Below are 27,858 nucleotides of genomic sequence, written 5' to 3' on the forward strand. Positions count from 1 at the left end.
TAAGACAACTGGGAAAATATGAATATATGTTGGTTATTAGATGACATTATGCAATTACCATTAATTGTCTTAGATGTGCTAATGGCACTGTAGTTGTACAGGAGAAAATCCTTACTCTTCAGAGATGCACGTGCAAGAATTTTATAGGTGAAGTGTTAAGATGTTTAACACTCACTTTTAGACAGTTCAGGGAAAAAAGTTGATTTTGATCTCTCTTGGTACACGTACACACACACACACACACACACACACACACACACACACACACACACACACACACACACACACACACACACACACACACACACACACACACACACACACACACACACACACACACACACACACACACACACACACACACACACACACACACACAGGGAGAGACAGAAACGCTTACTCTAGGTGGTTTCTCTAGGTCAGGGGTCCCTAACCCCCAGGCCATGGACCAGAAATGGTTAGGAACTGAGCCGCATGGCATCACCCTCGGATGGGACCATCTAGTTGCAGGAAAACAAGCTCACGGTTCCCATTGATTCTACATTATGGTAAGTTGTATAATTATTTCATTACATATTACAATGTAATAATAATAATAGTAATAAAGTGCACAATAAATGTAATATCCTTGAATCTAGGCCTCGTCTGTGGAAAAACAGTCTACCAAGAAACCATTCTCTGGTGCCAAAAGGGTTGGGGGCTAGTGCTCTAGAAACAATATGAAAAATCCTCAAGAACACAGACAGTCCCTTCACAGACCAGATTATGGTAAGTGCACTTATTACTGGGAGCCTTTCCAATCTGCCTTTAATGGCAAGACTTGATAAGTTAAAAGAAATATACATAACACATAAGAGAGTATAATTCAGCTATGATATAAATAAGGTACATCTAAGTACTGGCATGGAATGACTTCTAAGAAATTTAGTGAAAAATGAAGTTACAAAATAGTATATGGCTCCTTTTATTGGTAACCATTTAAAAATGTGAAATAACTCATATAAGCTAAACAACATATTAGAGATATAAAGACTAATAAATACTCTATTCCCTTAACAAATAGGTAGCCCCTTTGCCACTCAAATCTAGTATGTCTCTGATAAATCTTTTTTCTTCCTCCTCTACAAAGGTTACTTTCTTTTTATTATTTCCCTTCTTCTCTACAGTTTATGACACATACATGTATGCACACACATGTGCACATATACATAGTATTTAGTTTTGCATGAGTTTGAACTTTACCTAAATGTTATTACTCTTCTGAAATTTTTTTTTGCTCAACATTGTTTCTGTGACTCATCCATGTTAATGTATTTAAGCTTTAGTTCTTTAATTTTGTTCACTTGTAATCAAAGCAGTCTTTCCAATTAATACTTTCTGCAAATGTCACAAATGTAAAATGTTATCTTGTGGTTTTAACTTAATTTCTCTGATTTCTATAGATGTTAAACACATATGTTTATTGGCCTTTCCTATTTTTGATTTGCCCATTTATTTTTTTTCCCATTTTTTTCTAGTAGTTTATCTTATTTTCTTGATTTATAGGAGTTCTCCACTTTGGAACTCAATTCATGGCTGGTCATATAATATATGTCACAAATATCGTCTCCCAATTTGTGGCTTTCCTTTCATTTTATTGTAATGACATCATCTGATGAAGAGTGGTTTTATATTTCGATATACTCCCTACATCATTTAAAAAAACTCCATAAAACAAAAACCTCATATATTTTCTTGTATGTAGAGAATACGCATAGAAGATCAATCTGGTATACATAGACCAAAGCAGTAGCTATATTAATATCTAGAGTTTCAGTTAATATGAAACTTTTGCTTTCTGCACCATATGTCTGTAATGTCTGAGTATTTAAAGTGAGCATGTATTACTCCATTCTTAACCAGGTGACCACCTAGGGAGTTTAAAATTAGGTTTTAGGCTGTTTATGAATAGAACATTTTATTTTTGTGGGCAATATATATCCATATTTTCCCAGTTGTCTTAAAAATATCTTTCATAACTTCTTTTCTTCTTTGTTTGAGCCAATGAAAACGTACATGTGCATTTAATGGTTAAAAAAATTTTATGTTAACATTTATTTTATATCAAATGAAAGTTTAGAGGCAGAAAGGCCCTTGGGCTCCATGGAGAAGCTGCTGAACCTCTGTATGTCAGTTTTACAATATGTGTACTGGGGTTAATAACAGAACTTACTCTGTAAGGTGATTGTGAGGATGAAAAAGCAAATACATATACAGTGCTTAGAACAGTGCTAGCCTCATCTAAATGCTCAACAAATGGTAGTTATTATTCTCATTTATTCATGACTGTATTTCAGATAAAGACTAAACATTTGTTGCAGGTTTGATGCTCTGACTTTTTGGGGGGATGAATAACGGGGGTACTTTCCTGGATTAAGTCCTGGTTCTAATAATAGATACTTATAATTATGAAATAAGCAGATGTAATATAGCTACAACAGAATATTTCTGTGAAGTTTCTCTCAGAAGTGTTTAGTCCAGGAATATATGTGTGTACACATAGAGAAGTTACAGCATACTTGAAATAAAACATTTTCCATTACTTTTGTCTCTCTGGTGCCCCTTCCTTATCAGAGAACATAATGATAATATCAGAAACAACTGCAGTTTTTAGTAAACAGGTCTCTTCATCTTTGCTGATAAAGATCAACTATTTTTTAGAACAGAATTTGAATCAGTTCAAATGATGCATTTAGAAGCGATTTATATGATAACCTTATGATATCTTAAGGTTGGGGTGGTTTAATTTGTATTTTTAGAAAAAGAAACAAAATTTTTGAAAAATGTGTCTGTTATTTTCTATGTCTGCTCAGATAAAATTCCCACAGCCAAAGTTTCTAAGCATTGTATATATTTCTGAAAATCTTCTGGGGTTTTTAAAAGGAAGCTCATTCAATAGTGTATGTTTGAACTTCTGCAACCTAACGCCAATTTCATCAAGGGCTCCTTTTGTTAGTTGTTAAATCTTTAGCTGAAAACGGCCTACCAATTAGGGACAGTTTGAGTACTTAAAAATATGCTAGCTGTCCTTAAGGTTCTCTTTTCCCCCCAAAAATGTGGCTATTCAACAGGTATCTGTCAAGTCCCTATTTGGTGGCAGGCACTGTTCTGGGCACTGGAGAAACGACAGTGAACTGAAGAAACAAAAATCTATGCCCTCATGGAGTTCACATTCTAGTATGGCAAGAAGCAATAAAAATATTAAGTATATAGTATTTTAGCAGGTGAAAGGGCTTTGAAGAAAAACTAATGAAGGGTAAGGGCAAAGAAGAGTGTTTGAAAGTTGTGATTTTGAATACAGCAACCCTCACTGAGAAGGAACATAACATTTAAATAAAGACGTGAAGGAGGTAAAGTATATTTAGAGAAATAACTTAAGGGAGGTGATCTGGATATCCGCAGGAATAATATTCTAGGCAGAGAAAATAGTTATTCAACCCAAGTCCTAAGGTTGGACCTTGTCTTGTATTTAAGAAACAATAAGGAGGCCGGTGTGGCTAGCTCAAGGCATCAAGTGGGAAAACAGAATGGAAGGTCGTGAGATAATGGTGGGCTGAGTATGTGTGGCCTAGTAGGCTGTTTTAAGGACTTTGGCTATTTATCCAAATGTAATGAAGAAGCCACTGGAAGATTTTGGGAAGAGTCATTTACATTTATAACGGATAATGGGAGACAAGGGTGGAAGCAAGGAAACCAGTAACTGAAATAATCCAGGTGAGAAATGATGGTGACTTGAACCAGGAGGTTATAGTGGAGGTGGTAAGAAGTGAACAAGTTGTGGAAATATTTCAAAGGAAGAATGAGCAGGATTTCCTTGCAGACTTGATGTTGGGTGTGACAGAAAGAGGCGGCAAGGATGACTCCAATGTTTTTTATGTTTTGAGACAGAGTCTTGCTCTGTCACTCAGGCTGGAGTGCAGTGGCGTGATCTCGGCTCACTGCAACATCTGCCTCCTGGGTTCAAGTGATCTCGTGCCTCAGCTCCCTAGTAACTGGGATTACAGACATGCCTGGCTAATTTTTCTTTTTGTATTTTTAGTAGAAATGGGGTTTTGCCATGTTGGCCAGGCTGGTCTAGAACTCCTGGTCTCATGTGATCCGCCTGCCTTGGCCTCCGAACGTGTTGGGATTACAGGAGTGAGCCACTGCGCCCAGCCAACTCAACGTTTTGACAGAATTGGAAGGACGGGACTGCCATTTAGTGAGACGGGAAGCTTAAGGGTTGAGGTGGTTTAGGAGGAAAGATCAGGGATTCATTTTGGGAAAAATAGTCTGAACTGTCTATCAGACATGGACATAAAAGTGGACATGGCTAGTAGGCAGCTGATATGCGGCTTTGGAGCATAGTGGGACGTCTAGCTTGGACATATGTTATTAGTACGCAGGGTTATGACCCAGTAGATGGTGCTTATTAAAGCCATGAGATCACCAAGAGTGTGCAAAGAAAGAAAAATAAGACTCCTGTATAGCTCCACTAAATATACTACAAACAACTGACACTCAGGGTATTACTGTACATCTGGAGCTGAAATTCCACTGCATTTTAAAACGCAAATCAGTGTCTTTAAAAATCAAGTTTAAAATTTTCAATACAGAATGAATACAGTGATGCCAGGCTATAACCACTTCCTTGAGGTTTATGCTTTAGTATTATTTGAGTCTGGTGATCTTGTTTTTCGTCTTTGGTTCCTAGCACAATGCTTGGAAGAGTAAAGTCTCAGCAAATAATTTTGAATTTGATGAATGAATGAATGAAAAGTATGTGTGATATTAAAGAAATTTTCAGGTTATGTTTCCCTTGGCCAATGATATAACACTTGCCCTTTTAAATGTCCAACAGGTCCCATCCACTCTGCACAAAGAAGTTCCTAAGCAGGCATTCTGAGTATGAGCTTACAAGTTCTAGAAGTAAAACATATGCTTGGCTTGACCAACAAATGTGAGGCTAAAGGGCATGTAAAGTGATATCTTTCCAGTTTTATAAGAAGTAGACAAATGATCTAATAAAGAAAAAGGTAAAGAGTCCCTGGGGTTGAGGACTATATATTTAATATCTCATCAATAGACCAGACTCTAATTCCTTTACCTCAGGGCCATAGTCAGAACCATGATAACTATTTTCCAAAAAAAAAAAAAAAAAAAAGAAAAAGAAAGCAAAAACAGGCATGGTGCTCAGAGAGACAGTTCTAATTTATGTGACTTGTCACAGCTGAGATCTTATCTTGACTTGATATATGTCTATATTGAAGATATTAGATTATTCTTTCTCATTATTTGGGACAGTGATCCCAGTCAGCCAAAGGTAACTACGTAGGGCAGGAGTTTGCAAGCCTTTTAGTTTTAGGACCTCTTTATACTTTTAGAAATTATTGAGGACCTCAGAGAGCTTTTGTTTATGTGATCCATACCTGTTGATTTTTACCATATTAAAAATTAAAAGACATTTTTAAAACATATGAATACATACACATATACGTAATGTGTCAGAGTAACGAAGTCATTAAATGTTATGAAGTCTCTCGAAAATGCTAATATACACTTGTGAAAGAAAAAGAGCGAAAAAAGCAAACAATTTTTTATGTATTTTATGAAAAATTATTTTGACCTCCTGGATCCTCTCAAAGGGCTTGTGGCCTAGGGGAAAATTAGGTTTATCATAACAGGACTGCAAAAAGAGCCAAAATTCAGCTTTTGACTTCCGCATTGAAGTTTTTGAGTCCCTCGAGAGAAAAACTATGGAAAAATTAGATCTGTGCTGCTAAATAAGGAATCCTCAGGGTCATCAAAACAGAGAGATGAATATCTAAAGATATAACCAAAATACCAACAAAAAAATCCAACTGGATCATAGATTTAAATGCAAATATATAACAACACACATACACACTATACATATATATATATATATATATATATATATATTTTTTTTTTTTTTTTTTGAGACAGAGTCTCGCTCTGTCCCCCAGGCTGGCATGCAGTGGCACGATCTCAGCTCACTGCAACCTCCACCTCCCAGGTTCAAGCAATTCTCCTGCCTCAGCCTCCCGAGTAGCTGGGATTACAGGCGCGCACCACCACACCTAGCTAATTTTTGTATTTTTTTTGTAGAGATGGAGTTTCACCATGTTGGCCAGAACGGTCTCGATCTCCTGAACTTGTGATCCACCCGCCTCGGCCTCCCAAAATTCTGGGATTACAGGCGTGAGCCACTGCACCTGACCCCACAAAAAAATATTTTAAAACTTGTTTTAAAAAATCTTACATACAAATGGCACTTTCCAAGCATGACACAAAACACAGATATCACGACAGAAAAGATGAATTTGATTAGTAAATATTTAACAATTCTATATAGCCAAAAAAACCTCTCACGCAAAGTAAAAAGTTTTACAACAAGCTGGAGATATGTAGAGCATATATCAAAAAGCAGGATTAATTTCCTTAAGACACAAAGCACTTTTAGAAATAAACATTATTAAAAGACAAGAAAAAAACTTAGGTGGATGTAGTGGCTCATGCCTATAATCTCAGCACTCTGGGAGGCCAAGGCAAGAGGATCGTTTGAGCTTAGGAGTTCAAGACAAGCCTGGCCAACATAGTGAGTCCTCGTCTCTACTACAAAATAAAAAGAAAAATTAGCCAGGCATGGTGGCATGCACCAGTAGTCCCAGCTACTCAGAAGGCTGAGGTGGGAGGATTACTTGAGCCCAGGAGGTTGAGGCTCCTGTGAGCTGTGATGGTGCCCCTGCATTCCAGCCTGGGTGACAGAGACCCTGTCTCTAAAAAAAGAAAACACTCTAACAGAAAAATGGGCAAAGTATGTAGTAAATAAGCAATTCCAAGCAAAATAATTGTAAACGGCCAGTTAGTATACGAAAAGCTATTTAATATTAATTATATAATTCAGGAAACGGTAATCAAAATAAGATATAGAATGATTCAGCACAAGACGGCTGACTAGACACAGCCAGGAAGCGCCTCTCCCACTGAGAAAGACTAAAATATTGAGTAAATCAATATATTTTGAACAGATCTTTTGAGAGAAAACACTGAGAGTTGGCAGAGAGGTGACGCAGACAACAGGTCTGAAGTGGGAGGAAGCTGGGACCCTTGCCTGGCCTTACTGAGCACCTTGACGAGTTCCTGGACCTAAACAGCTCCTAAGGAAGATGTGAGTGAAGGAACTGTGGCACAGCCCACTCTCACCACGAACCTCTGGGATCTTGGCTACAAGACACCCCACAACCCCCACAGACATTGGAATTGGCAGGCAATCTACCTGGAGAGTAGGCAGAGACAGAGATTGAGCCTGCGCAGAGGTTGAGGGGTTTTGCGTGCAGGGCATCTGTGGCAAAACACAGCAATGGGGACCCATTCCCCAAGGCTCTCCATCTTCTTCTGGGTAGCTCTAACCAGGGCCAGGGAAAGAGCAGGGCTGTCTGTCCTGTGGGACCAGGGTATGTTTGTTTGCCCCCCTCCCACCCGCCAGCCTCTCCCAAGGCCCCTGCCTGGCCGCTCCCACCACAGCATGCCCACAGCACAACCTCTGCTGAGCAGTCCAAGTGCTTTGCTGCCAGCCCTACCTGCAGGCCTTCCGGTGACCCGCGGACAGTGGACAAAGCTGCAGGTTCAGGCCCCAGGTGAGAGCACACAGCTCAGGAGTGCCAAGCTGAGATCTGTGGCTGGCACTTGAATGGAGGAGGAGCCCCCACTCTCAGAACACTGAGAAAAATGAGACACAGATTTATGGACTGGCATGGGAACTGGGCATGCCTCCTTCCACAGGTATGGGCCAGGAAGGGTGTGGCCCATATGCCAGCCACAGCCTGTGACTGAGGTAGTCCTACAACTACAACACAACCCCAGCGATTTGGGGGTAGGAGGCTTGGAAGACAAAACTAGCTGGTTGGGGCAGATACCGGGGAGGCCACCAGAAGGAGACTGGTGGAGGGAGGGTGTGCTGGGTGGTCCCAAAAACTGCCTTGCTGAGTGACAAAACCTTGGGCTGTGGGCGCCATACCAGCTGCACACTCAGGGCAATACCGCCCTGCCCAGAGGTTCCCTGCCCTTGACCTACTGCGTGAACAGACCACTTGCAGACATACCCTACAACCTGCTCTGACTCTGCCAAGCAAAGATGCACGACCAGCAGGACTCTGAATGCTGGTCTCATAGTGACCAAACTTTGACTCGGACAACCACTAAGGGAAGGGGAGGTATAGCCCGCCAGGACCCCCACTGGAACCAAGGAAAGATGGGTGCAGTCCTAATGATTGGAGGTGGCTCCCATATGGCCTGGGAACAGGTCTGGCAAGGAGGTCATCATTGCCACCCTAGTCTCCCCAGTCACAGAGTGCTCTTGCAAATGTAGTCAAACACAAAAGAGGCGTACTGCTGAGTAAGTTTACCTGCTACACACTACTTTTAAGTGCCATCTACTGCATACCAACCTATATTACACCACCAAAAAAAATTCTTCCAGCCTACATTGACTGTGAAACCCAATGCAGAAATCTAGCCACAAATAAAGATCCTGTACAGAGCTTTGAACCTCAGAAATAACCCAGAAACAAAGCCAATATTCAACTTAAACCACAGTCAAACCCTCAAGGGAAATACAGAATATAAAAACAAAAAACACCATCCAAACAACAGCAAATTCAAAAAGATAAAGGAATACCAGCCCTCTCAGATGAGTAAGAATCAGCACAGAACTCTGGTAATTCAGTCAGAGTGTCTCCTTACCTCCAAACAACCGCACTAGATCCCCAGCAACATTTCTTAACCAGATTGAAATGGCTGAAATGACAGTCACAGAATTCAGAATCTGGATGGCCAAAAAAGCTAAATGAGATCCAGGAGAAAACTGAAACCCAATCTAAGGAATCCAAGAGTTGAAAGACGACATAGTCATTTTAAGAAAAAAACAAACTGAATTTCTCAATTTAAAAAATTCACTACAAAGGCTGGGCATGGTGGCTCACTTGAGGTCAGGAGTTCAAGACCAGCCTGGCCAACGTGGCAAAACCCTGTCTCCACTGAAGATTAAAAAAAAAAAAAAGTAAAAAAATAGCAGGATATTATGGTGGTGTGTGCCTGTGGTCCCAGCTACTTGGGTGGCTGAGGCATGAGAATGACTTGAACCCAAGGAGGTGGAGGTTGCAGTGAGCCAAGATTTGCGCCACTGCACTCCCTCCTGGGTGACAGAGCAAGACTCTGTCTCAAAAAAAAAAAAAAAAAAAAAAAAAAAAAGAAAAAGAAGAATTCACTACAGAAATGACAAGAAACAGTTGGAAGAATTAAAAACAGAATAGAACAAACTGAGGAAAGACTCTCAGAGCATGAAGACTGGTCCTTCAAATCAACTCTGCTAGACAAAAATAAAGACAAAAGAATTTTTAAAAATGAACAAAACCTCTGAGAAACATGTGCTTTTATAAAGAAACAAAACCTACAACACATTGCCATTCCTGAGCCAGTAGGAGGCTGTAAGCAACTTGGAAAGCATATTTGAGGATGCAGTCCATAAGATTTCCCCTAATCTGGATATAGAGGTTGACAGGCAAATTTAAGATATTCAGATAATTCCTGTGAGATACTATACAAGATGACCATCTGCAAGACACATAGTTATCAGAATCTCCAAGGCCAACATGAAAGAAAAAAGCAGCTAGAGAGAAGGGTCAGGTCACATACAAAGGAAACCCCATCAAGCTAGCAGCAGACCTCTCAGCAGAAACCTACAAGCAAGAAGAGACTGGGGGCCTATTTTCAGGATAATTAAAGAGCAGAACCAACCAAGAATTTGATATTCTGCCAAACAAAACTTCTTCTAAGCTAAGGAGAAACAAAATCCTTTTCAGACAAGCAAATGTTAAGGGAATTCATTCCCACTATGCCAGCCTTACAAGAGGTCTTTAAGGGAGTGCTAAATATAGAAATGAAAGAACACTTAAGGCCAGGTCAAATGGATCACACCTGTAATCCTAGCACTTTGGGAGGCCAAGGTGGACAGATCACTTGAGCCCAGGAGTTTGAGACTTGCCTGGGCAACACGGAGAAATCCTGTCTCTATAAAACGTTTAAAAATTAGCCTGGTGTTGATGGTACACACCTGTAATCCCATCTACTTGGCAGGCTGAAGTGGGAGGATCACTTGAACCCAGAAAGTTGAAGCTGCAGTGAGCTGAGATGGTGCCACTGCACTCTAGCCTGGGCAACAGAGCAACACTTTGTCTGAAAAAAACACTGTAGTACATAGCCCACAGACACAATAAAGCAACTCTAAAATCAAATACAATATCATTTGATTTGCAAAAAAATAAAACTGTAACATGCAGGGACTGTCTAATACTCCTAGGATTGCACAAGAACATAGAGATGTACTTATTCTCACTCTCATTCCCCAGGCTAGAGTGTGATGGTGCGATCTTGGCTCACTGCAACCTCCACCTCCCGGGTTCAAGTGATTCTCCTGCCTCAGCCTCCCGAGTAGCTGGGATTACAGGCACCTGCCCCCATGCCCGGCTAATTTTTGTATTTTTAGTAGAGTCAGCGTTTCACCATGTTGGCCAGGCTGGTCTCGAACTCCTGACCTCAGTTGATCCACCTGCCTTGGCCTCCCAGTCTTGGGATTACAGGCGTGAGCCACTGCGCCCGGCCGAGATGTATTTATAAAAAGATTTAACAGAGCAATGCTGCAAACAAACAAACAAACAAAAGAAATACACAAATGCCCACCAAGAGATGAATGTTTAACTGAATTTTGCAATCTGTATGTAATGGAATAATACCACGGATCTATTTTTTTTTTTAATCCCAGTTCTGGGGGGGCAGAAGTGGGCAGATCACTTGAGGTCAGGAGTTCAAGACCAGCCTGGCCAACACGGTGAAACCCTGTATCTACTAAAAATACAAAAAAAATTAGCTGGGTGTGGTGATGCATGCCTGTAATTCCAGCTACTAGGGAGGCTGAGGCAAGAGAATTGCCTGAACCTGGGAGGCAGAGGTTTCAGTGAGCTGAGCTCCCGACACTGCACTCAAGCCTGGGTGACTGAGTGAGACTCTGTCGTAAAACAAAAAACAAACAAAAACAACAACAACAACAAAAACCCAGGTCAATCCATATGTGTCAATATACTAATATATCTGAATTAAGAAAGAATCACAATTCTATACACAATTCCATTTGGATAAAAAAGGAAAATGTGCATGTATCTGCAAAGAACACTTCAGGAAGAAGAAAATGAAGATAGTAGTTGCCTCTCCTTTATATACTTTTGAACTGTTTTAATTTCTTACCTTAATTATACTACTTTTAAATAATTCAAAATAAAATAAAATAAAATAAATATTGAGTTCACAGCCTTCTGTTTTTACCACTATAAGTTCACCTTATTGATGCTCAGCCATTTTCATGGCTTCAACAATTTGGAAGAACCCTAGACTTTTTAGGCTCTGACCTTGATCTGTTTTTCAGGCTCTAGGGACAAATTGAAACTGGTTGCCTGCATGAATATCCCATCCATTGCCTCAAATACACTGTTGCCTAAAATCAAATTCTTCAAATCAAGAATATCAAGGGATATTAATGTTCCCATGTGTCTGCAGTGTTTCAACCATAAAAATCTTCATTCTTAGCTGTCTTTATGATACATATATTCCATTGTTGGACAAGAACCTGGATGCTGATATTTTGTCATTGTTTCCTCAATGCAGATGCTTATTCTTTAGTTATAAAATGAGGTGAAAAGATTAGGTTGAGTTTCTTTTGCAAGAACAAAGGAATATAACAGAGTCGACTTTAGGTAACAGATGGCCATTTCTGCTATGCATGGAAGAGTGGGGTTACTAAAAGCCAGAATTTATTTTCTTAAAGTGGATTATCGAAGAAAGACGATCAGAATGACATGATCAGGTTACTATAAAGAATGTGGTATTAAAGAACTTCAGTCCTTGAGACTATTTGGAAAGCTGTAGCAGAGATGAATCGGAATTGCCTGTGGTTGTATATAAATGCCTTGGTTGTCAGAATAACAGAATTTGCAAAGCAGAGAATTTAGGAAAAGCTAAAAATCAGTAATAGAAAAAACCGAAATGATTTTCACATATGAAAAAGGAATTCCATTTAAATAATGTAAGACATACATATCAAAATCATAATGAAATACCATTTTTTCCAATCATCAATGATTGGATCCAATCATCCAATGATAATTCAAAAAAGGTAATACCTAGTGTTGGCAAAAATGAGAGAAATAAGCACTCTCATGAGCCTTTCTTCAGGGCAAGATAAGTGTTTCACCTCTTTAAAAATCTTGCCGTGCGCGGTGGCTCCTGCCTATAATCCCAGCATTTTGGGAGGCTGAGGTGGGCGGATCACCTGAGATTGGGAGTTCGAGCCCTGCTTGGCCAACATGGTGAAACCACGTCTCTACTAAAAACACAAAAATTAGCTGGGCATGGTGGTGGGCGCCTGTAATCCCAGCTACTCAGGGGGCTGAGGCAGGAGAATCCCTTGAACCCAGGAAGGAGAGGTTGCAATGAGCCCAGATCGCAGCACTGCACTCCAGCCTGGGCAACAAGAGCGAAACTGTGTCTCAAAAACAAAACAAAACAAAACAAAAAAACACCTTTATACTTGTTTAACCATTTATTTTATATGCAGAAACTCTTCGTGAGATTATGAGCAATGTCCACAAAATCAGGCACCAGAGGAATAAAAATAAAATAAAAATTTAAAAAAACAGAAACAACATACATAGCTTCAAAAAAAAGAGATGTTAAAAAAATTGTTATAATCATATAGTGGATAAGTCATTGGAAGTCATATAGATTTGACTATTTAAAAAAATTAAGAAGTAAAAATATTTAAAAAGAAAAAACTGAGAATTCATATATATTACTTGTTTTTTCTTCAACAGGAAGTTCTCTTTATATTAAGAATTTCAGCTAAAGCTTATTGTTTGCAAAAGTTTTGTATGTCTGATATAGTTTAGATGTTTGTCCCCTCCAAATCTCATGTTAAAATCTGAGCTCCAATGTTGGAGGTAGGCCCTAGTGGGAGGTATCTATCTGGGTAATGGGAGTGGACCCCTCATGAATGGTTTGGTGCCCTCCCCATGGTTCTGAGTTCATTCAAGAGCTGATTGTTTAAAGGAGCCTGGCATTCCCCCCTCTCTCTCGGTTCCTGTCTCACAATATGACGTGCTTGCTCTCCCTCTGCCTTTCAACATTGGTGGAAGCCTCCTGAGGCTTCCTCAGAAGAAGCATGGAGAACCATGAGCCACAATAAACCCGTTCTTTATAAATTATCCAGTCTCAGGTACTTCTTTATGTCAACACAAAAGGACTAACACAGTGTTCTAAGGAATGAATATATACTGGACAATGAGAACTATATACCATTTTAAAAAAATTGACCAAATTCTTAGCTAAATTTGTAGGACATGACAGTCCCAAGATAGTGGGACTACTGCCTAGTATTACCTCTGTTATTGCTACATAGTAGTTCGTAACTAATATGCACTTATTTCATTCTGCCACATATAATGGCTAGACTTGTCAGCTACTCCCAGTAAACTAAATTGTTTTTGATGGCTGATGGCACTTCTTGTCGTCTTTATATCTCATACAATGAATAGCAGAGAGGCCTTTGCATGAGGCAGGTACTCTGAATGTTTGCTGAAATGATTTCAAAAGCAGAAACAGGGTTCTATATAACACAACTATAATAATTAACATTTTAAAACTTCCTGATATAATTTCTGAAAGACCACTCATCAAAGATAATTTCTATACATTTTATACAACAGATTAAGCAAATGCCTCTGATATGTGTATAATATATAATGATCAAACTAGGATATTTAGGACATCTATCATCTTGAATATTTATTTCTGTGTGTCAGGAACACTTCAATTCTTCTCTTCTAGCTACTTTGAAATACAGAATATACTGTTGTTAACTATAGTCACCCTAATGTGCTATTGAATGTTAGAACTTATTTCTTCTAACTGTATATTTATACCCATTAACCACCCTTTTTTCATCTCCCACTCTACACTTTGCTTCTGGTAACTATTATTGACTATCTCTATGAGATAAACTCTTTTAGCTCCCATATATGAATGAGAACTTGTGATATTTGACTTTCTGTACATGGCTCAATTCACTTAACATAATGATCTCAATACACATGTTGATGCAAATAACAGGCTTTCATTCTTTTTTTATGGCAGAATATGATTCCATTGTGTATATATGCCATACTTTTTCCATTCATTAGCTGAAGGACCCTCAGGTTGACTCCATATATTGCCTATTTTGAGTACTATTGCAATAATCATGGGGGTACAGATATCCCTTCAATATACTGATTTCCTTTCCCTGGGATAAATACCCATTGGTGGGATTGCTGGATGGTATGGTAGTTTCATTTTTAGTTTTTGTGTGAAACATTCATACTGTTTTCCATAATAGCTGTACTAATTTACATTTCAAACAATGTATAAGTCTTCTCATTTCTCTGCATCCTCAGCAGGATTTGTTTGAGATTTTTTTTTTTGGTCTTTTTGATAACAGCCATTTGAATAACAATGAGATGATATTTCACTGTAGTTTAAATTTCACTGATGATTAGAGATGTTGAGCATTTTTTCATAAACCTATTGGCCATTTGTATATCTTTTCTTGAGAAATGTCTACTCAGATCCTTTGCCCTCTTTTCAATAGGATTATTTGCTTTCTTACTGTTGAATTCTTTGAGTTCATTGTATATTATGGATATTTGTCCCTTGTCTAATGAACAGTTTCCAAATATTTTCTCTCATTATACAGGTTGCCTCTTACTCTGCTGTTTCCTTTGAGGTGCAGAAGCTTTTTAGCGTAACATAGTCCCATTTATCTTTTTTTTGTTTTTGAAACTTTGTTTTTTTTGGTTTGTTTTTGAGCTTTTGAACTCCTAGCCATAAAATCATTGCCTAGACCAATATCCTGAAGTGTTTCCCTTATGTTTTCTTCTAGTAATTTTATAGTTTTGGGTCATTCATTTTGAGTTAATTTTTTGTATATCATGGTGGGGGGACTAATTTCATTCTTTTTCATACTGATGTACAGTTTTCCCAGCACTATTTATTAAAGAAAGTTTCTATTCCATGATGTATAATCTCGGTGCCTTTCTCAAAATTCAGTTGGCTGTGGAATTATTTCTGGGTTCTCTATTCTGTTCCACTGGTCTTTGTGTTTGTGTTTGTTTTTATACTAGTTCTATGTTGTTTTGGTTACTATAACTTTGTAGTATATGTCTGTAGCACATTTTAAACGCAGGCAGTGTGATGCTTCCAGAATTGTTCTTTTTGCTCAGTATTGTTATGACTACTCAGTATATTTTGTTGTTTCATAAAAATTTTAGGATTGTTTTTCCTATTTCTGTGAAGAATGCCATTGTTATTTTGATAGAGATTACACTGAATTTGTAGATTGCTTTTGGAAATATGGTCATATAATGATAATAATTCTTATGATCCATGAGCATGAGATACCTATTTTTAATCTACTAATATGCATATGTTGAACCATCCTTGTATTTCTGAGATAAATCTCACTAGTTCATGTTGTATTATCTTTTTGATGTGTTCTTGGATTTGGCTTGCTAAGTTTTTTTGTTTGGTTTTACAGACAGTCTGTCTATGTTGTCCAAGGTGGAGCGCAGTTGCTATTCACAGCTGCAATCATAGTGTATTGTGGCTTTGACCACCTGGCCTCAAGGGACTGCCTTGTTAATTTTTTTTTTGAGACAGGGTCTCACTCTGTCACTCAGGCTAAAGTGCAGTGGCATAATCATTGCTCACTGCAGCCTCAACCTCCTGAGCTCAAGCAATCCTCCCATCTCAGCCTCCCAAGCAGCTGGGACTGTAAGAGCATGCCACCAAGTCCAGCTAATTTTTTAGTACTTTTTTGTAAAGACAGGGTTTTGCCATGTTGCCCAGGCTGGTCTTGAACTCCTGACTTCAAGCGATCCACCCAACTTGGACTCTCAAACTGCTAGGATTATAGGTGTGAGCCATTGCACCTGTTCCCTTGCACTTTCACGGCCTTACTTCAGGTCTTTTTTTTTTTTTTTGAGATGGAGTCTCACTCTGTCACCCAGACTGGAGTGTGGTGGCACAAAGCTCACTGCAACCTCTGCCTCCCAGGTTCAAGCAATTCTCCTGCCTCAGCCTCCCAAGTACCTGAGATTACAGGTGCCACAGTCACGCCCGGCTAATTTTTATATTTTTAGTAGAGATGAGGTTTCACTATGTTGATGAGGCTGGTCTCAAACTCCTGAACACAAGTGATCTGATCACCCCGGCCTCGCAAAGTGCTGGGATTATAAGTGTGAGCCACGACACCCGCCCTACTTCAGGTCTTATTGGGCAGACTCTTTCACCTTTTTTTATCTTTTTTTTTTTTTTTTTTTGGAGACCAGCTTTTGCTTTGCTGCCCAGGCTGCAATACAATGGTGCAATCATAGCTCACTGCAGCTCAATCACAAAGTGCTGAGATTACAGGCATGAGCCACCATGCCCTGCCTTAATTTATTGAGTAAATGGTTGATCAAGAGCGTGTTGTTTTATTTCCATGTACTTGTACAGTTTCCAAAGATCCTCTTGTCATTGATTTCTAGTTGTATTCCATTGTGACATGAGAAGATGCTTGATATGATGCCAATTTTTAAAAATTAGCTGATTTTTTTTATGTGGCCTAACATCTGGTCTCTCCTGGAAAAGTAATAATATTCTGATGAGAAAAATATGTATTCTGTAGCTGTGGGATAAAACGTTTTGTAAATGTCTGTTAGGCCTATTTGGTCTAATGTACAGTGTCTATCCAATGTTTCTTTATTGACTGTCTAGATGATCTGTGCAACAGTGAGAGTGTGATGTTGAAGTGCTGAACTATTAATGTATTGGATGGAGTCTACTATAGTTTAGAAAGCATGTTGACATCTGATTCACAGTGTTGGAGGTGGGCCTAAGAGGAAGTGTGAGGATCATGGGGGCAGATCCCTTATGAATGTCTTGCTGCTATCCTCACGGTAATGACTGAGTTCTGTGTTAATTTCCATAAAAATACCCTCGAGATCTGGCTGTTAAAAAGAGACTGGTACTTCCCTCTCTCTCTCGTGTCCTATCTTTTGCTACATGATCTCTGTGCAAATCAGCTCCCTTTCTCCTTCCACCACAAGTGGAAGCAGTCTGAGCCTTTTACCAGAAGCAAATGCTGGCACCATGTTTCTTGTAAAGCATGAAGATTTGTGAGTCAAATAAACCTCTTTCCATTACAAATTACACAGCTTCAGGTACTACTTCATAGCAACACAAATGGATTAAGACAGAGTCTATCTCTGCCTTTAGATATAATAATATTTTCTTTATGTATCTGGGTGCGCCACTGTTAGATGCGTATATATTAAGATTACATTATCTTGCTGAATTGTTCTCATTATTATATAAAGACCTTATATGTCTCCTTTTTGTTCAATTACCTTTCATCGAATATAAGTATAAGAACTCTTGCTCATTTTTGGTTTCTGTTTTCACGGAATATCTCTTTTCACCCCTTAGCTTTCAGTCTATACATGTTGTTACAGGTGAAGTGAGTGTTGTGTAGGCAGCATAAAGTTAGGTAGGTCATTTAAAAGAATCCAGTTAGCCAGTCTAAAAACGTATGTGTGTGTGTATATATGTACATATATATATGTACACACACACGCGCACACACACACACACACATATATATATATATTTTTTTTTTGAGATGGAGTCTCGTTCTGTCACCAGGCTGGAGAGCAGTGGCGCGATCCTGGGTCACTCGACCTCCGCCTCCAGAGTTCAGGTGATTCTCCTGCCTCAGCCTCCTGAGTAGCTGGGACTACAGGCGCGTACCAACATACCCAGCTAACTTTCTGTATTTTAGTAGAGACAGAGTTTCAGAATGTTGGCAAGGATGGTCTTGATCTCCTGACCTCATGATCCGCCCGCCTTAGCCTCCCAAAGTGCTGGGATTACAGGGGTGAGCCACCATGCCCGGACTAGCCAGTCTATATTTTTAAGTGGAAAATTTAAGCCATTTACAATCAAGGTTATATTTGATAGGTGATTAATTATTCCTTTTTTTTAAAATTATACTTTAAGTTCTAGGGTACATGTGCACAACGTGCAGGTTTGTTACATAGGTATACATGTGCCATGTTGGTTGGCTGCACCCATCAACTCATCATTTACATTAGGTATTTCTCCTAATGCTATACCTCCCACAGTTCCCCACCCCTCGACAGGGTCTGGTGTGTGATGTTCCCCACCCCCTGTCCATGTGTTCTCATTGTTCCACTTCCACCTATGAGTGAGAACATGTGGTGTTTGGTATTCTGTCCTTGTGACAGTTTGCTTAGAATGATGATTTCCAGCTTCATCCATGTCCCTGCAAAGGACATGAACTCATCCTTTTTTATGGATGCACAGTATTTCATGGTGTATATATGCCACATTTTCTTAACCCAGTCTATCATTGATGGATATCTGGGTTGGTTCCAAGTCTTTGCTATTGTGAACAGTGCCACAATAAACATACGTGTGCATGTGTCTTTATAGTAGCATGATTTATAATCTTTGGGTATATACCCAGTAATGGGATTGCTGGGTCAAATGGTATTTCTAGTTCTAGATCCTTGAGGAATCGCCACACTGTCTTCCACAATGGTTGAACTAACTCACACTCACACCAACAGTGTAAAAGTGTTCCTATTTCTCCACAACCTCTCCAGCATCTGTTGTTTCCTGACTTTTTAATGATCAACATTCTAACTGGCATGAGATGGTTTGCCAGTATTTTATTGAGAATTTTCACATCGATATTCATCAGGGATATTGGCCTAAAATTCTCTTTTTTTGTTATGTCTCTGCCAGGCTTTGGTATCGGGATGATGCTGGCCTCATAAAATGAGTTAGGGAGGATTACCTCTATTGATTGAAATAGTTTCAGAAAAAATGGTACCAGTTCCTCTTTGTACCTCTGGTAGAATTCAGCTGTGAGTCCGTCTAGTCCTGGACTTTTTTTGGTTGGTAGGCTATTAATTATTGCCTCAATTTCAGAGCCTATTATTGGTCTATTCAGACATTCAACCTCTTCCTGGTTTAGTCTTGGGAGGGTGTATGTGTCCAGGAATTTATCCACTTCTTCTAGATTTTCTAGTTTTTTTTTGCATAGATGTGTTTATAGTATTCTCTGATGGTAGTTTGTATTTCTGTGGGAGTGCTTTACTTCCAATTATGTGGTCAATTTTAGAATAAGTGTGATGTGGGGCTGAGAAGAATGTATATTCTGTTGATTTGGGTTGGAGAGTTCTGTAGATGTCTATTAGGTCCGCTTGGTGCAGAGCTGAGTTCAAGTCCTGGATATCCTTGTTAACCTTCTGTCTTGTTGATCTGTCTGATATTGACAGTGGGGTATTAAAGTCTCCCATTATTACTGTGTGGGAGTCTAAGTCTCTTTGTAGGTCACTAAGGACTTGCTTTATGAATCTGGGTGTTCCCGTATTGGTGCATATATATTTAGGATAGTTAGCTCTTCTTGTTGAATTGATCCCTTTACCATTATGTAGTGGCCTTCTTTGTCTCTTTTGATCTTTGTTGGTTTAAAGTCTGTTTTATCAGAGACCAGGACTGCAATCCTTGCTTTTTTTTTTTTGCTTTCCATTTGCTAGGTGATCTTCCTCCATCCCTTTATTTTAAGCCTATGTGCGTCTTTGCCCATGAGACAGGTCTCCTGAATACAGCACATCAGTGGGTCTTGACTCTATTCAATTTGCCAGTCTGTGTCTTTAAATTGGGGCATTTAGCTCATTTACATTTAAGATTGATATTGTTATGTCTGAATTTGATCCTGTCATTATGATGCTCGGTGGTTATTTTGCCCGTTAATTGATGCAGTTTCTTCCTAGCATTGATGTTCTTTACCATTTGGCATGTTTTTGCAGTGGCTTGTACTGGTTGTTCCTTTCCACGTTTAGTGCTTCCTTTAGGAGATCCTGTAAGGCAGGCCTGGTGGTGAAGAAATCTCTCAGCATTTGCTTGTCTGTAAAGGATTTTATTTCTCCTCCACTTATGAAGCTTAGTTTGGCTGGATATGAGATTCTGGGTTGAAAATTCTTTAAGAATGTTGAATACTGGCCTGCACTCTCTTCTGGCTTGTAGGTTTTCTGCTGAGAGATCTGCCGTTAGTCTGATGGCCTTCCCTTTGTGGGTAACCTGACCTTTCTCTCTGGCTGCCCTTAACATTTTTTCCTTCATTTCAACCTTGGTGAATCTGACAATTACGCGTCTTGGGGTTGCTCTTCTCGAGGAGTATCTTTGTGGTATTCTCTGTATTTCTTGAATTTGAATGTTGGCCTGCCTTGCCAGGTTGGGGAAGTTCTCCTGGATAATATCCTGAAGAGTGTTTTCCAACTTGGTTCCATTCTCCCTATCACTTTCAGGTATACCAATCAAATGTAGATTTGGTCTTTTCACATAGTCCCATATTTCTTGGAGGCTTTGATCATTTCTCTTTACTCTTTTTTCTCTAACATTGTCTTCTCACTTTATTTCATTAATTTGATCTTCGATCACAGATACCCTTTGTTCCACTTGATCGAATCAGCTATTGAAGCTTGTGCATGTGTCACAAAGTTCTCATGCCATGGTTTTGCAGCTCCATCAAGTCATTTAAGGTCTTCTTTACACTGTTTATTCTAGTTAGCCATTCGCCTAACCTTTTTTCAAGGTTTTTAGCTTCCCTGCGATGGGTTAGAACATGCTCCTTTAGCTTGGAGAAGTTTGCTATTAACGACCTTCTGAAGCCTACTTCTGTCAACTCGTCAAACTCATTCTTCATCCAATTTTGTTCTCTTGCTGGTGAGGAGCTGCAATCCTTTGGAGGAGAAGAGGTGCTCTGGTTTTTGGAATTTTCAGCTTTTCTGCTCTGGTTTCTCCCAATCTTTATGGTTTTATCTACCTTTGGTCTTTGATGTTGGTGACTTACAGATTGGGTTTTGGTGTGGATGTCCTTTTTGTTCATGTTGATGCTATTCCTTTCTGTTTGTTAGTTTTCCTTCTAACAGTCAGGCCCCTCAGCTGCAGGTCTGTTGGAGTTTGCTGGAGGTCCACTCCAGACCCTGTTTGCCTGGGTATCAACAGTGAAGGCTGCAGAACAGCAAATATTGCTGCCTGATCCTTCCTCTAGAAGCTTTGTCCCAGAGAGGCACCTGCCTGTTTGAGGTGACTGTCGGCTCCTGCTGGGAGGTGTCTCCTAGTCAGGCTACATGGAGGTCAGGGACCCACTTGAGGAGGCAGTCTGTCCGTTCTCGGAGCTCGAACACCATGCTGAGAGAACCACTGCTCTCTTCAGAGCTGTCAGACAGGGATGTTTAGGTCTGCAGAAGCTGTCTGCCGCCTTTTGTTCTGCTATGCCCTGCCCCCAGTGGTAGAATCTAGTGGCAGTAGTCCTTGCTGAGCTGTAGTGAGCTCCTCCCAGTTCGAGCTTCCAGGCTGCTTTGTTTGCACTGTAAGCTACTCAAGCCACAGCAAAGGCGGATGCTCTTCTCCCTGTCAAGCTGCAGCATCGCAGGTTGATCTCAGACTGCTGCGCTAGCAGTGAGCAACACTCCGTGGGTGTGGGACCCACTGAGCCAGGCACGGGAGGGTATCTTCTGGTCTGCTGGTTGCTAAGACCGTGGGAAAAGCACAGTATTTGGTCAGGAGTGTAACTGTTTCTCCAGGTACAGTCTGTCACGGCTTCCCTTGGCTAGGAAAGGAAATTCCCTGACCCCCTGCACTTCCTGGGTAAGGCGACACCCCACCCTGCTTCAGCTTGCCCTCCTTGGGCTGCACCCACTGTCCAACCAGTCCCAATGCGATGAACCAGGTACCTCAGTTGGAAATGCACAAATCACCCGTCTTCTGCGTTGATCTCACCGGGAGCTGCAGACCAGAGGTGTTCCTATTCGGCCATCTTGGAAGCGACTCTCCTTTTTTTTTTTTTTTTTCCAGACAAGGTCTGCACTCTGCTACCCAGGCTGAAGTGCAGTGGCATGATCTCAGCTCACTGCAACCTCTGCCTCCCAGGATCAAGTGATTCTCCTACCTCAGCTTCTTGAGTAGCTGGGATCACAGGCGTGTGCCACCACGCCTGGCTAATTTTTATTTTTGATAGAGACAAGGTTTCACCATGTTGTGTAGATTGGTCTCAAACTCCTAAGCTCAAGTAATCTGCTTGCCTCAGTCTTTCAAAATGATGGGATTACAGGAGTGAGTCACTGCACCTGGCCTATTCCTTTCATTTTATGAATCGTTTTCTGGTTGTTTTGCATACGCATCCTTTGTCCTTTCTTTATCTCTTACTGTTTATCAATGAGATATGGTGGTTTTCTGTACTGCTAACATTTACTGGTAACATTTGAGTCCTTTCTCTTTTTTATTTGTGTGTCTGAGCTACCAGTGAGTTTTATACTTTGTGTGATCTCATGATGGTAGATACTGTCTTTATGCTTCCAAATGTGGTACTCACTTAAGAATTTCATGTAGGGCCATTCCAGTGGTAATGAATTCCCTCAGCTTTTGCATGTCTAGGAAAGACTTATTCTTCTTCATTCACTTTGCTTGTGCAGATGGGTAGCAGCAGCCCTGGTGGCGGCTTACTTAAATGCAAAGTCAGTATTGTTTAAGGAAGTCTCATACTATTGAACTAAAAGTACATTTCTAAAACTTCATTAAGATAGATTTTTCCTAAAAAGGAATTGTAAGAAACAAAAGTTTGGATGTGTGTGTATAACAAAAATAAGATTAAAAAAATGAACCTATAAGTATAGAATGTTCTCATCTCGAAAAGCAAGTTTCTAAGACAACTTCCATTGCAATGTAGTCAACACCTTATTATTGAGGTTTTCATGTGATTTGGCATACCAGATAAACCACACTAAAAATAATCTGTTTTCTTTTCTTAAATTCTCCCCCTCCTCCCAACCAAAACATACAAAGCATATTCAAGTACCTAGAATCTTAGATTCATAAAAAATTTACTAGATAAAAGGTTAAATTTGTGGTTTTAAGTCAGTAAAATCCACAGTGTATTTGGGCACTAAATATTTTTAACTTTGAAAATTGTATATTAATAATGAAAATGTTGTAGCAAAAGTCATAATCAATCCAGAATTAAAGGTTTAAATTACGCAATATTATTTTCTACCTGTTTCTCAATGAAAATTAGGTTTTGCATCATGGAATACTTTTAAAGAAAATAAGTTTTATTACATCTCACAGCCACTAGGCCTGCTTTACTCATTTGCAATTAGTACATTATATAAAAATGTAACTGTAAAATCAGACTGTTAAGTGTTTGGATGCTCACAAAAAATGGTGGGAAGCGGGGGCGGGGGTGGGGAAATCAAGTATTTATCTTGCCTGTCTCAACTGTACTGCAAGTGACTGAAGAACTGAGGATGGCAGTTCCTTTTTTTAACAGAAAATTTAGCTAATTAACCTGCAGTAGAGTGATAGATTTAGTGTGTCACAATTTTGCAACTCCTGTTGAAATAATGGGCCTGACAATAATCATTCATACCTCCTAACCATTAGAGAATACTATAATAGATGATCTATGCTGAGGAAAATTGAACCTACTGATCAATTTTAATATCACAGAAGAGAGAGAACTTAAACTGCATCACCTAATGAACTGAAACATACAGCAACACCTAGAAAATATTCTTGATATTCCCACTCCCACCACCCACAAAAGAATTCTGATTCTGTGGCTGGGTGCGATGGTTCATGTCTGTAATCCCAGCCCTTTGGGAGTCCAAGGTGGGTGAATTGCCTGAGCTCTGGAGTTCGAGACCAGCCTGGCCAACATGGTGAAACCCCGTCTCTACTAAAATACAAAAAAATTAGCTGGGCGTGGCAGCATGCGCTTGTAGTCCTAGCTACTTGGGAGGCAGAGGTTGCAGTGAGCAGAGATCGCACCACTGCACTACAGCCTAGGTGACAGAGCAAGACTCTGTCTCCAAAAAAAAGAATTCTGATTCTAGGAACATAGTAACATGTAACATGTTAACTCCATTGGGATACAATCTGAAAAATCCACACAACTGTACAGCACAGATGTGTACAGCACAGATGGTTTCTCTACTTCTGCATGAACCTTAACTTCCTGATTTGATAAAAACATGTAGGAGAAAATCTGGGCATTTTGAATAATGACTAGATAGTCAATGACATTAAGAAATTGTTGTTGATTGGGTGTGGTGGCTCATGCTGGTAATCCCACCGTTTTGGGAAGCCAACGTGGGTGGATTGCTTGAGCCAAGGAGTTCAAGACCAGTCTAGGCAACATGGGGAATCTCTGTCTCTACAAAAAATACAAAAATTAGCCAGGCTTAATGGCACATGCCTGTAGTCCTAGATGCTCTCAAGGCTGAGGTGGGAGGATAGCTTGAGCCTGGGAGGCAGAGGTTGCAATCAGCTGTGATCGCATGTACCACTGTGCTCCAGCCTGCGGAACAGAGTGAGACCCTCTCAAAAAAAGAAATTATTGTGTAATTTTTTTAGGTTTCAAAATGATCTGGCAGTTTTAAATAAAAAAGTCCTTGCAATTTGAGATACAGATGGAAATATTTAAAAATGAAATTATATGTTTGGGATTTAATTTAAAATTATCTTGGATAGGAGGAACTTGTAGGTTCATTTACAGGGGAAACAAGATTGGGCCATACAATAATTGTTGAAGCTAGGTGATGGTTAAATGTGCATATATTATAATATTCTGTCCAATTTTCTGTTTAAAATTTTCCATGATAAGTTTTAAAAGCCTGTGAAATTATTCTTGTAAATAAGCTAAAGATTTTTCTTATTGTAAAATTTGTAGCACATATTATTTAAAAAATTTTTAATAAAAAAGGTAAAAAAACAGCAGGCAACATGTGCTGAAATTATCATGAATTCATAAAAAGTAGAGAATTCAAATTCTGAGGCAGTTATTAATGAACAACAAAAACAACAATAGCTAAAGACTTATTTATTACAGTCAGTACTTTTTCCATGTTTCCAAATCACTGACTTTCTAACATCCTTTAAATATTAATTTCAACATTTACTTCATTAGCAATTAAATACAAAGTGTACAGTAAATAAAATCCCATACTTCTTTGGCAACTCAAAACAATTCCAGATTTATGTGCAACTCACCTGCTGTAAAATCTTCAGTCAGATCAATAAATGCATGAGAATGTGGAATTCGCATTTTACTTGTAGTGGTCAATGCTGGATGCCATGATAAATTCCTAAAAAATAAGATAAAAATACTTTTCTTAAGGTAAACATCAAATGAGCATTATTTTAAAATAAAAATCTCTGCATGAAAAACACTTAAAATTTATTTATTTTTATTGATATATTCAACATACAATTCATTCTCTTAAAGTGCAGTGAGTGGTTTTCAGTATGTTCACAGTGTACAATCATCACTACTATATAACTCCAAAGCATTTTCATCACACCAAAAAAGAAATTGTGTACTCTATTTCCCCTTATTGGCAACCACAAATCTGCATTCTGTCTCTATTCAGGACATTTCACATAAATGAAATCATACAATATATGGTCTTCTGTGTTTGGCTTCTTTCAGTTAGAATAATGTTTTCAAGTTCATCCACGTTGAAACATGTATCAGTGCCTCAGTTCTTTCTATGGTGGAATAATATTCCATTGTATGGGTTTACATTTTGCTTATCCATTCATCTGAAGATTTGGCTTGTTTCCACTTTTTGGCTGCTACAAACATTCATGTACAAGTTCTTATGTGGACATATGTCTTTAATTCTTTTTGGTATATACCTAGGAGTGGAATTGTTGGGTCATAGAGGAATATATGTTTAACTTTTTGAGGAATTGTTGAACTGTTTTCCACTTCACCATCTTATATTTGTACCCAGCAATGTAGGAGAATTCCAGTATCTCCAAATCCTGTCTTATTCTTGTCCATTTATTTTATTACAGCTATCCTAGAGGGTGTGATACAGTATTTCATTGCAGTTTGATTTGTATTTTCCTGATAGCTAATGATGCTGAACATGTTTGCTGTGGTTACTGGCCATCCGTATATATTCTCTGGAGAAATGTCTACTCAAATTATTTTTCCATTCTTAAATTGTGTTATGTATGTTATGTATTGCTTTGCTGCTATCCATCCATCGATCCATCCAACCATCCATCCATTTATTTTTAGATACAGGGGTCTTGCCTTTTTGCCCAGGCTGGTCTTCAACTCCTGGCTTAAAGGGATCTTCCCTCCTTGGCCTCTCAAAGGGCTGGGATTATAAGACCATTACCCTCTGTCCCTGTAGGTGTGTTTTAAGAGTTCTTTATATAATCTGGGCATTAGGCCTTTATCTAGTATATGACTAGTCTCCTAGGCTGTGGGTTGTCCTTTTACTTTTCTTTCTTTTTTTTTTTTTTTGAGACAGAGTCTCACTCTGTCACCCAGGTTGTAGTGCAGTGGTGCGATTTCTGCTCACTGTAATTTCCGCCTCCAAGGTTCAAGCGATTCTCCTGCCTTAGCCACCCAAGTAGCTGGGATTATAGGTGTGTACCACCATGCCTGGGTAATTTTTTGTATTTTTTTTTTTTTTAGTGGAGACGGGGTTTCACCATGTTGGCCAGACTGGTCTCGAACTCTGGAGCTCAGGCAATTCACCCGCCTCGGCCTCCCAAAGTGTTGGGATTACAGGCATGAGCCACCATGCCTGGACATCTTTTTACTTTCTTGATAGTACAAGTTCTTAATTTTGATTAAGTCCAATATATCAATTTTTCATTTCTTGCTTGTTCTTTTGGTACCATATCAAAGAATCCATTTCCTAATGCAAGGCCATGAAAATTTGCCTGTTTTCTTCTAAGAGTTTTATAGTTTTAGCAGTCATATTTATTATCTTTAATCTTTTTTAAATGAATCAGAAAATAAATGATTAATGTCATAGAAGGTTTTCTAATATTGTGGAAAATAATAATGATTCTCTTTTGCAAATATTAATTCTAAAGTTTTGGACCATGCAGAAGAATAAATTGAAGTCCCTACTTCACACTACATACAAAATTTAACTCAGAATGGATGAAAGAACTAAAAGGATCTCTGGAAAACAGTTTGGCAGTTCTTCAAAAAGTTAAACACAGAATTACCATATGATCCTGCATTTCTACACTCAGCTATATATCCAAGATAATTAAAAATAAATAAACAAACAAATACTTGAAAAATAAATGCTCTTAGCAGTGCTATTCACAATAGCCCGTAAGTGGAAATAACACAAATTCCCATCAGTGGATAAATGGATAAACAAAATGTCATATATCTATACAATGGACTATTATTAAGCCATAAAAACAACTAAATTACTAATACAATACAGACTAGTACAAAATGGATGATCCTTAAAAACATACTATGTGAAAAAAGGCAGAAACAAAAGGTTATGTACTGGAGAATTCCATTTATGTGAAATATTCATAATAGTTAAATCTATAGAGACAGAAATCAATTTGTGGTTGTCAGGTGCTGAGAGACAAAAGGGAGTGATTGTTTAATGCAGGGTTCCCTAACCCGTGGGCTGTGGACCACTACAGGTCCATGGCCTTTTAGGAACCAGGCCACACAGCAGGAGGTGAGTGGCAGGCAAGTGAGCATTACCTCATGAGCTCCGTCGCCTGTCAGATCAGCGGTGGCACTGGATTCTCAAAGGACTGCAA

At 39.1% G+C, this 27,858-nt stretch overlaps 1 protein-coding gene across 1 annotated transcript in view; it reads right to left on the reverse strand.

The window, feature by feature from the left end:
• Positions 1-27,858, reverse strand: part of ITFG1 (integrin alpha FG-GAP repeat containing 1) — a 300,100-nt gene that overhangs the window by 242,471 nt on the left and 29,771 nt on the right. The window contains exon 6 of the mRNA XM_054452904.2: positions 25,303-25,397. Coding sequence (XP_054308879.2) covers positions 25,303-25,397 — 95 coding nt within the window. The remainder of the gene's footprint in view (positions 1-25,302; positions 25,398-27,858) is intronic.

Source organism: Pongo pygmaeus, chromosome 18, assembly GCF_028885625.2.
Source record: "Pongo pygmaeus isolate AG05252 chromosome 18, NHGRI_mPonPyg2-v2.0_pri, whole genome shotgun sequence".
Lineage (NCBI taxonomy): Eukaryota > Metazoa > Chordata > Mammalia > Primates > Hominidae > Pongo > Pongo pygmaeus.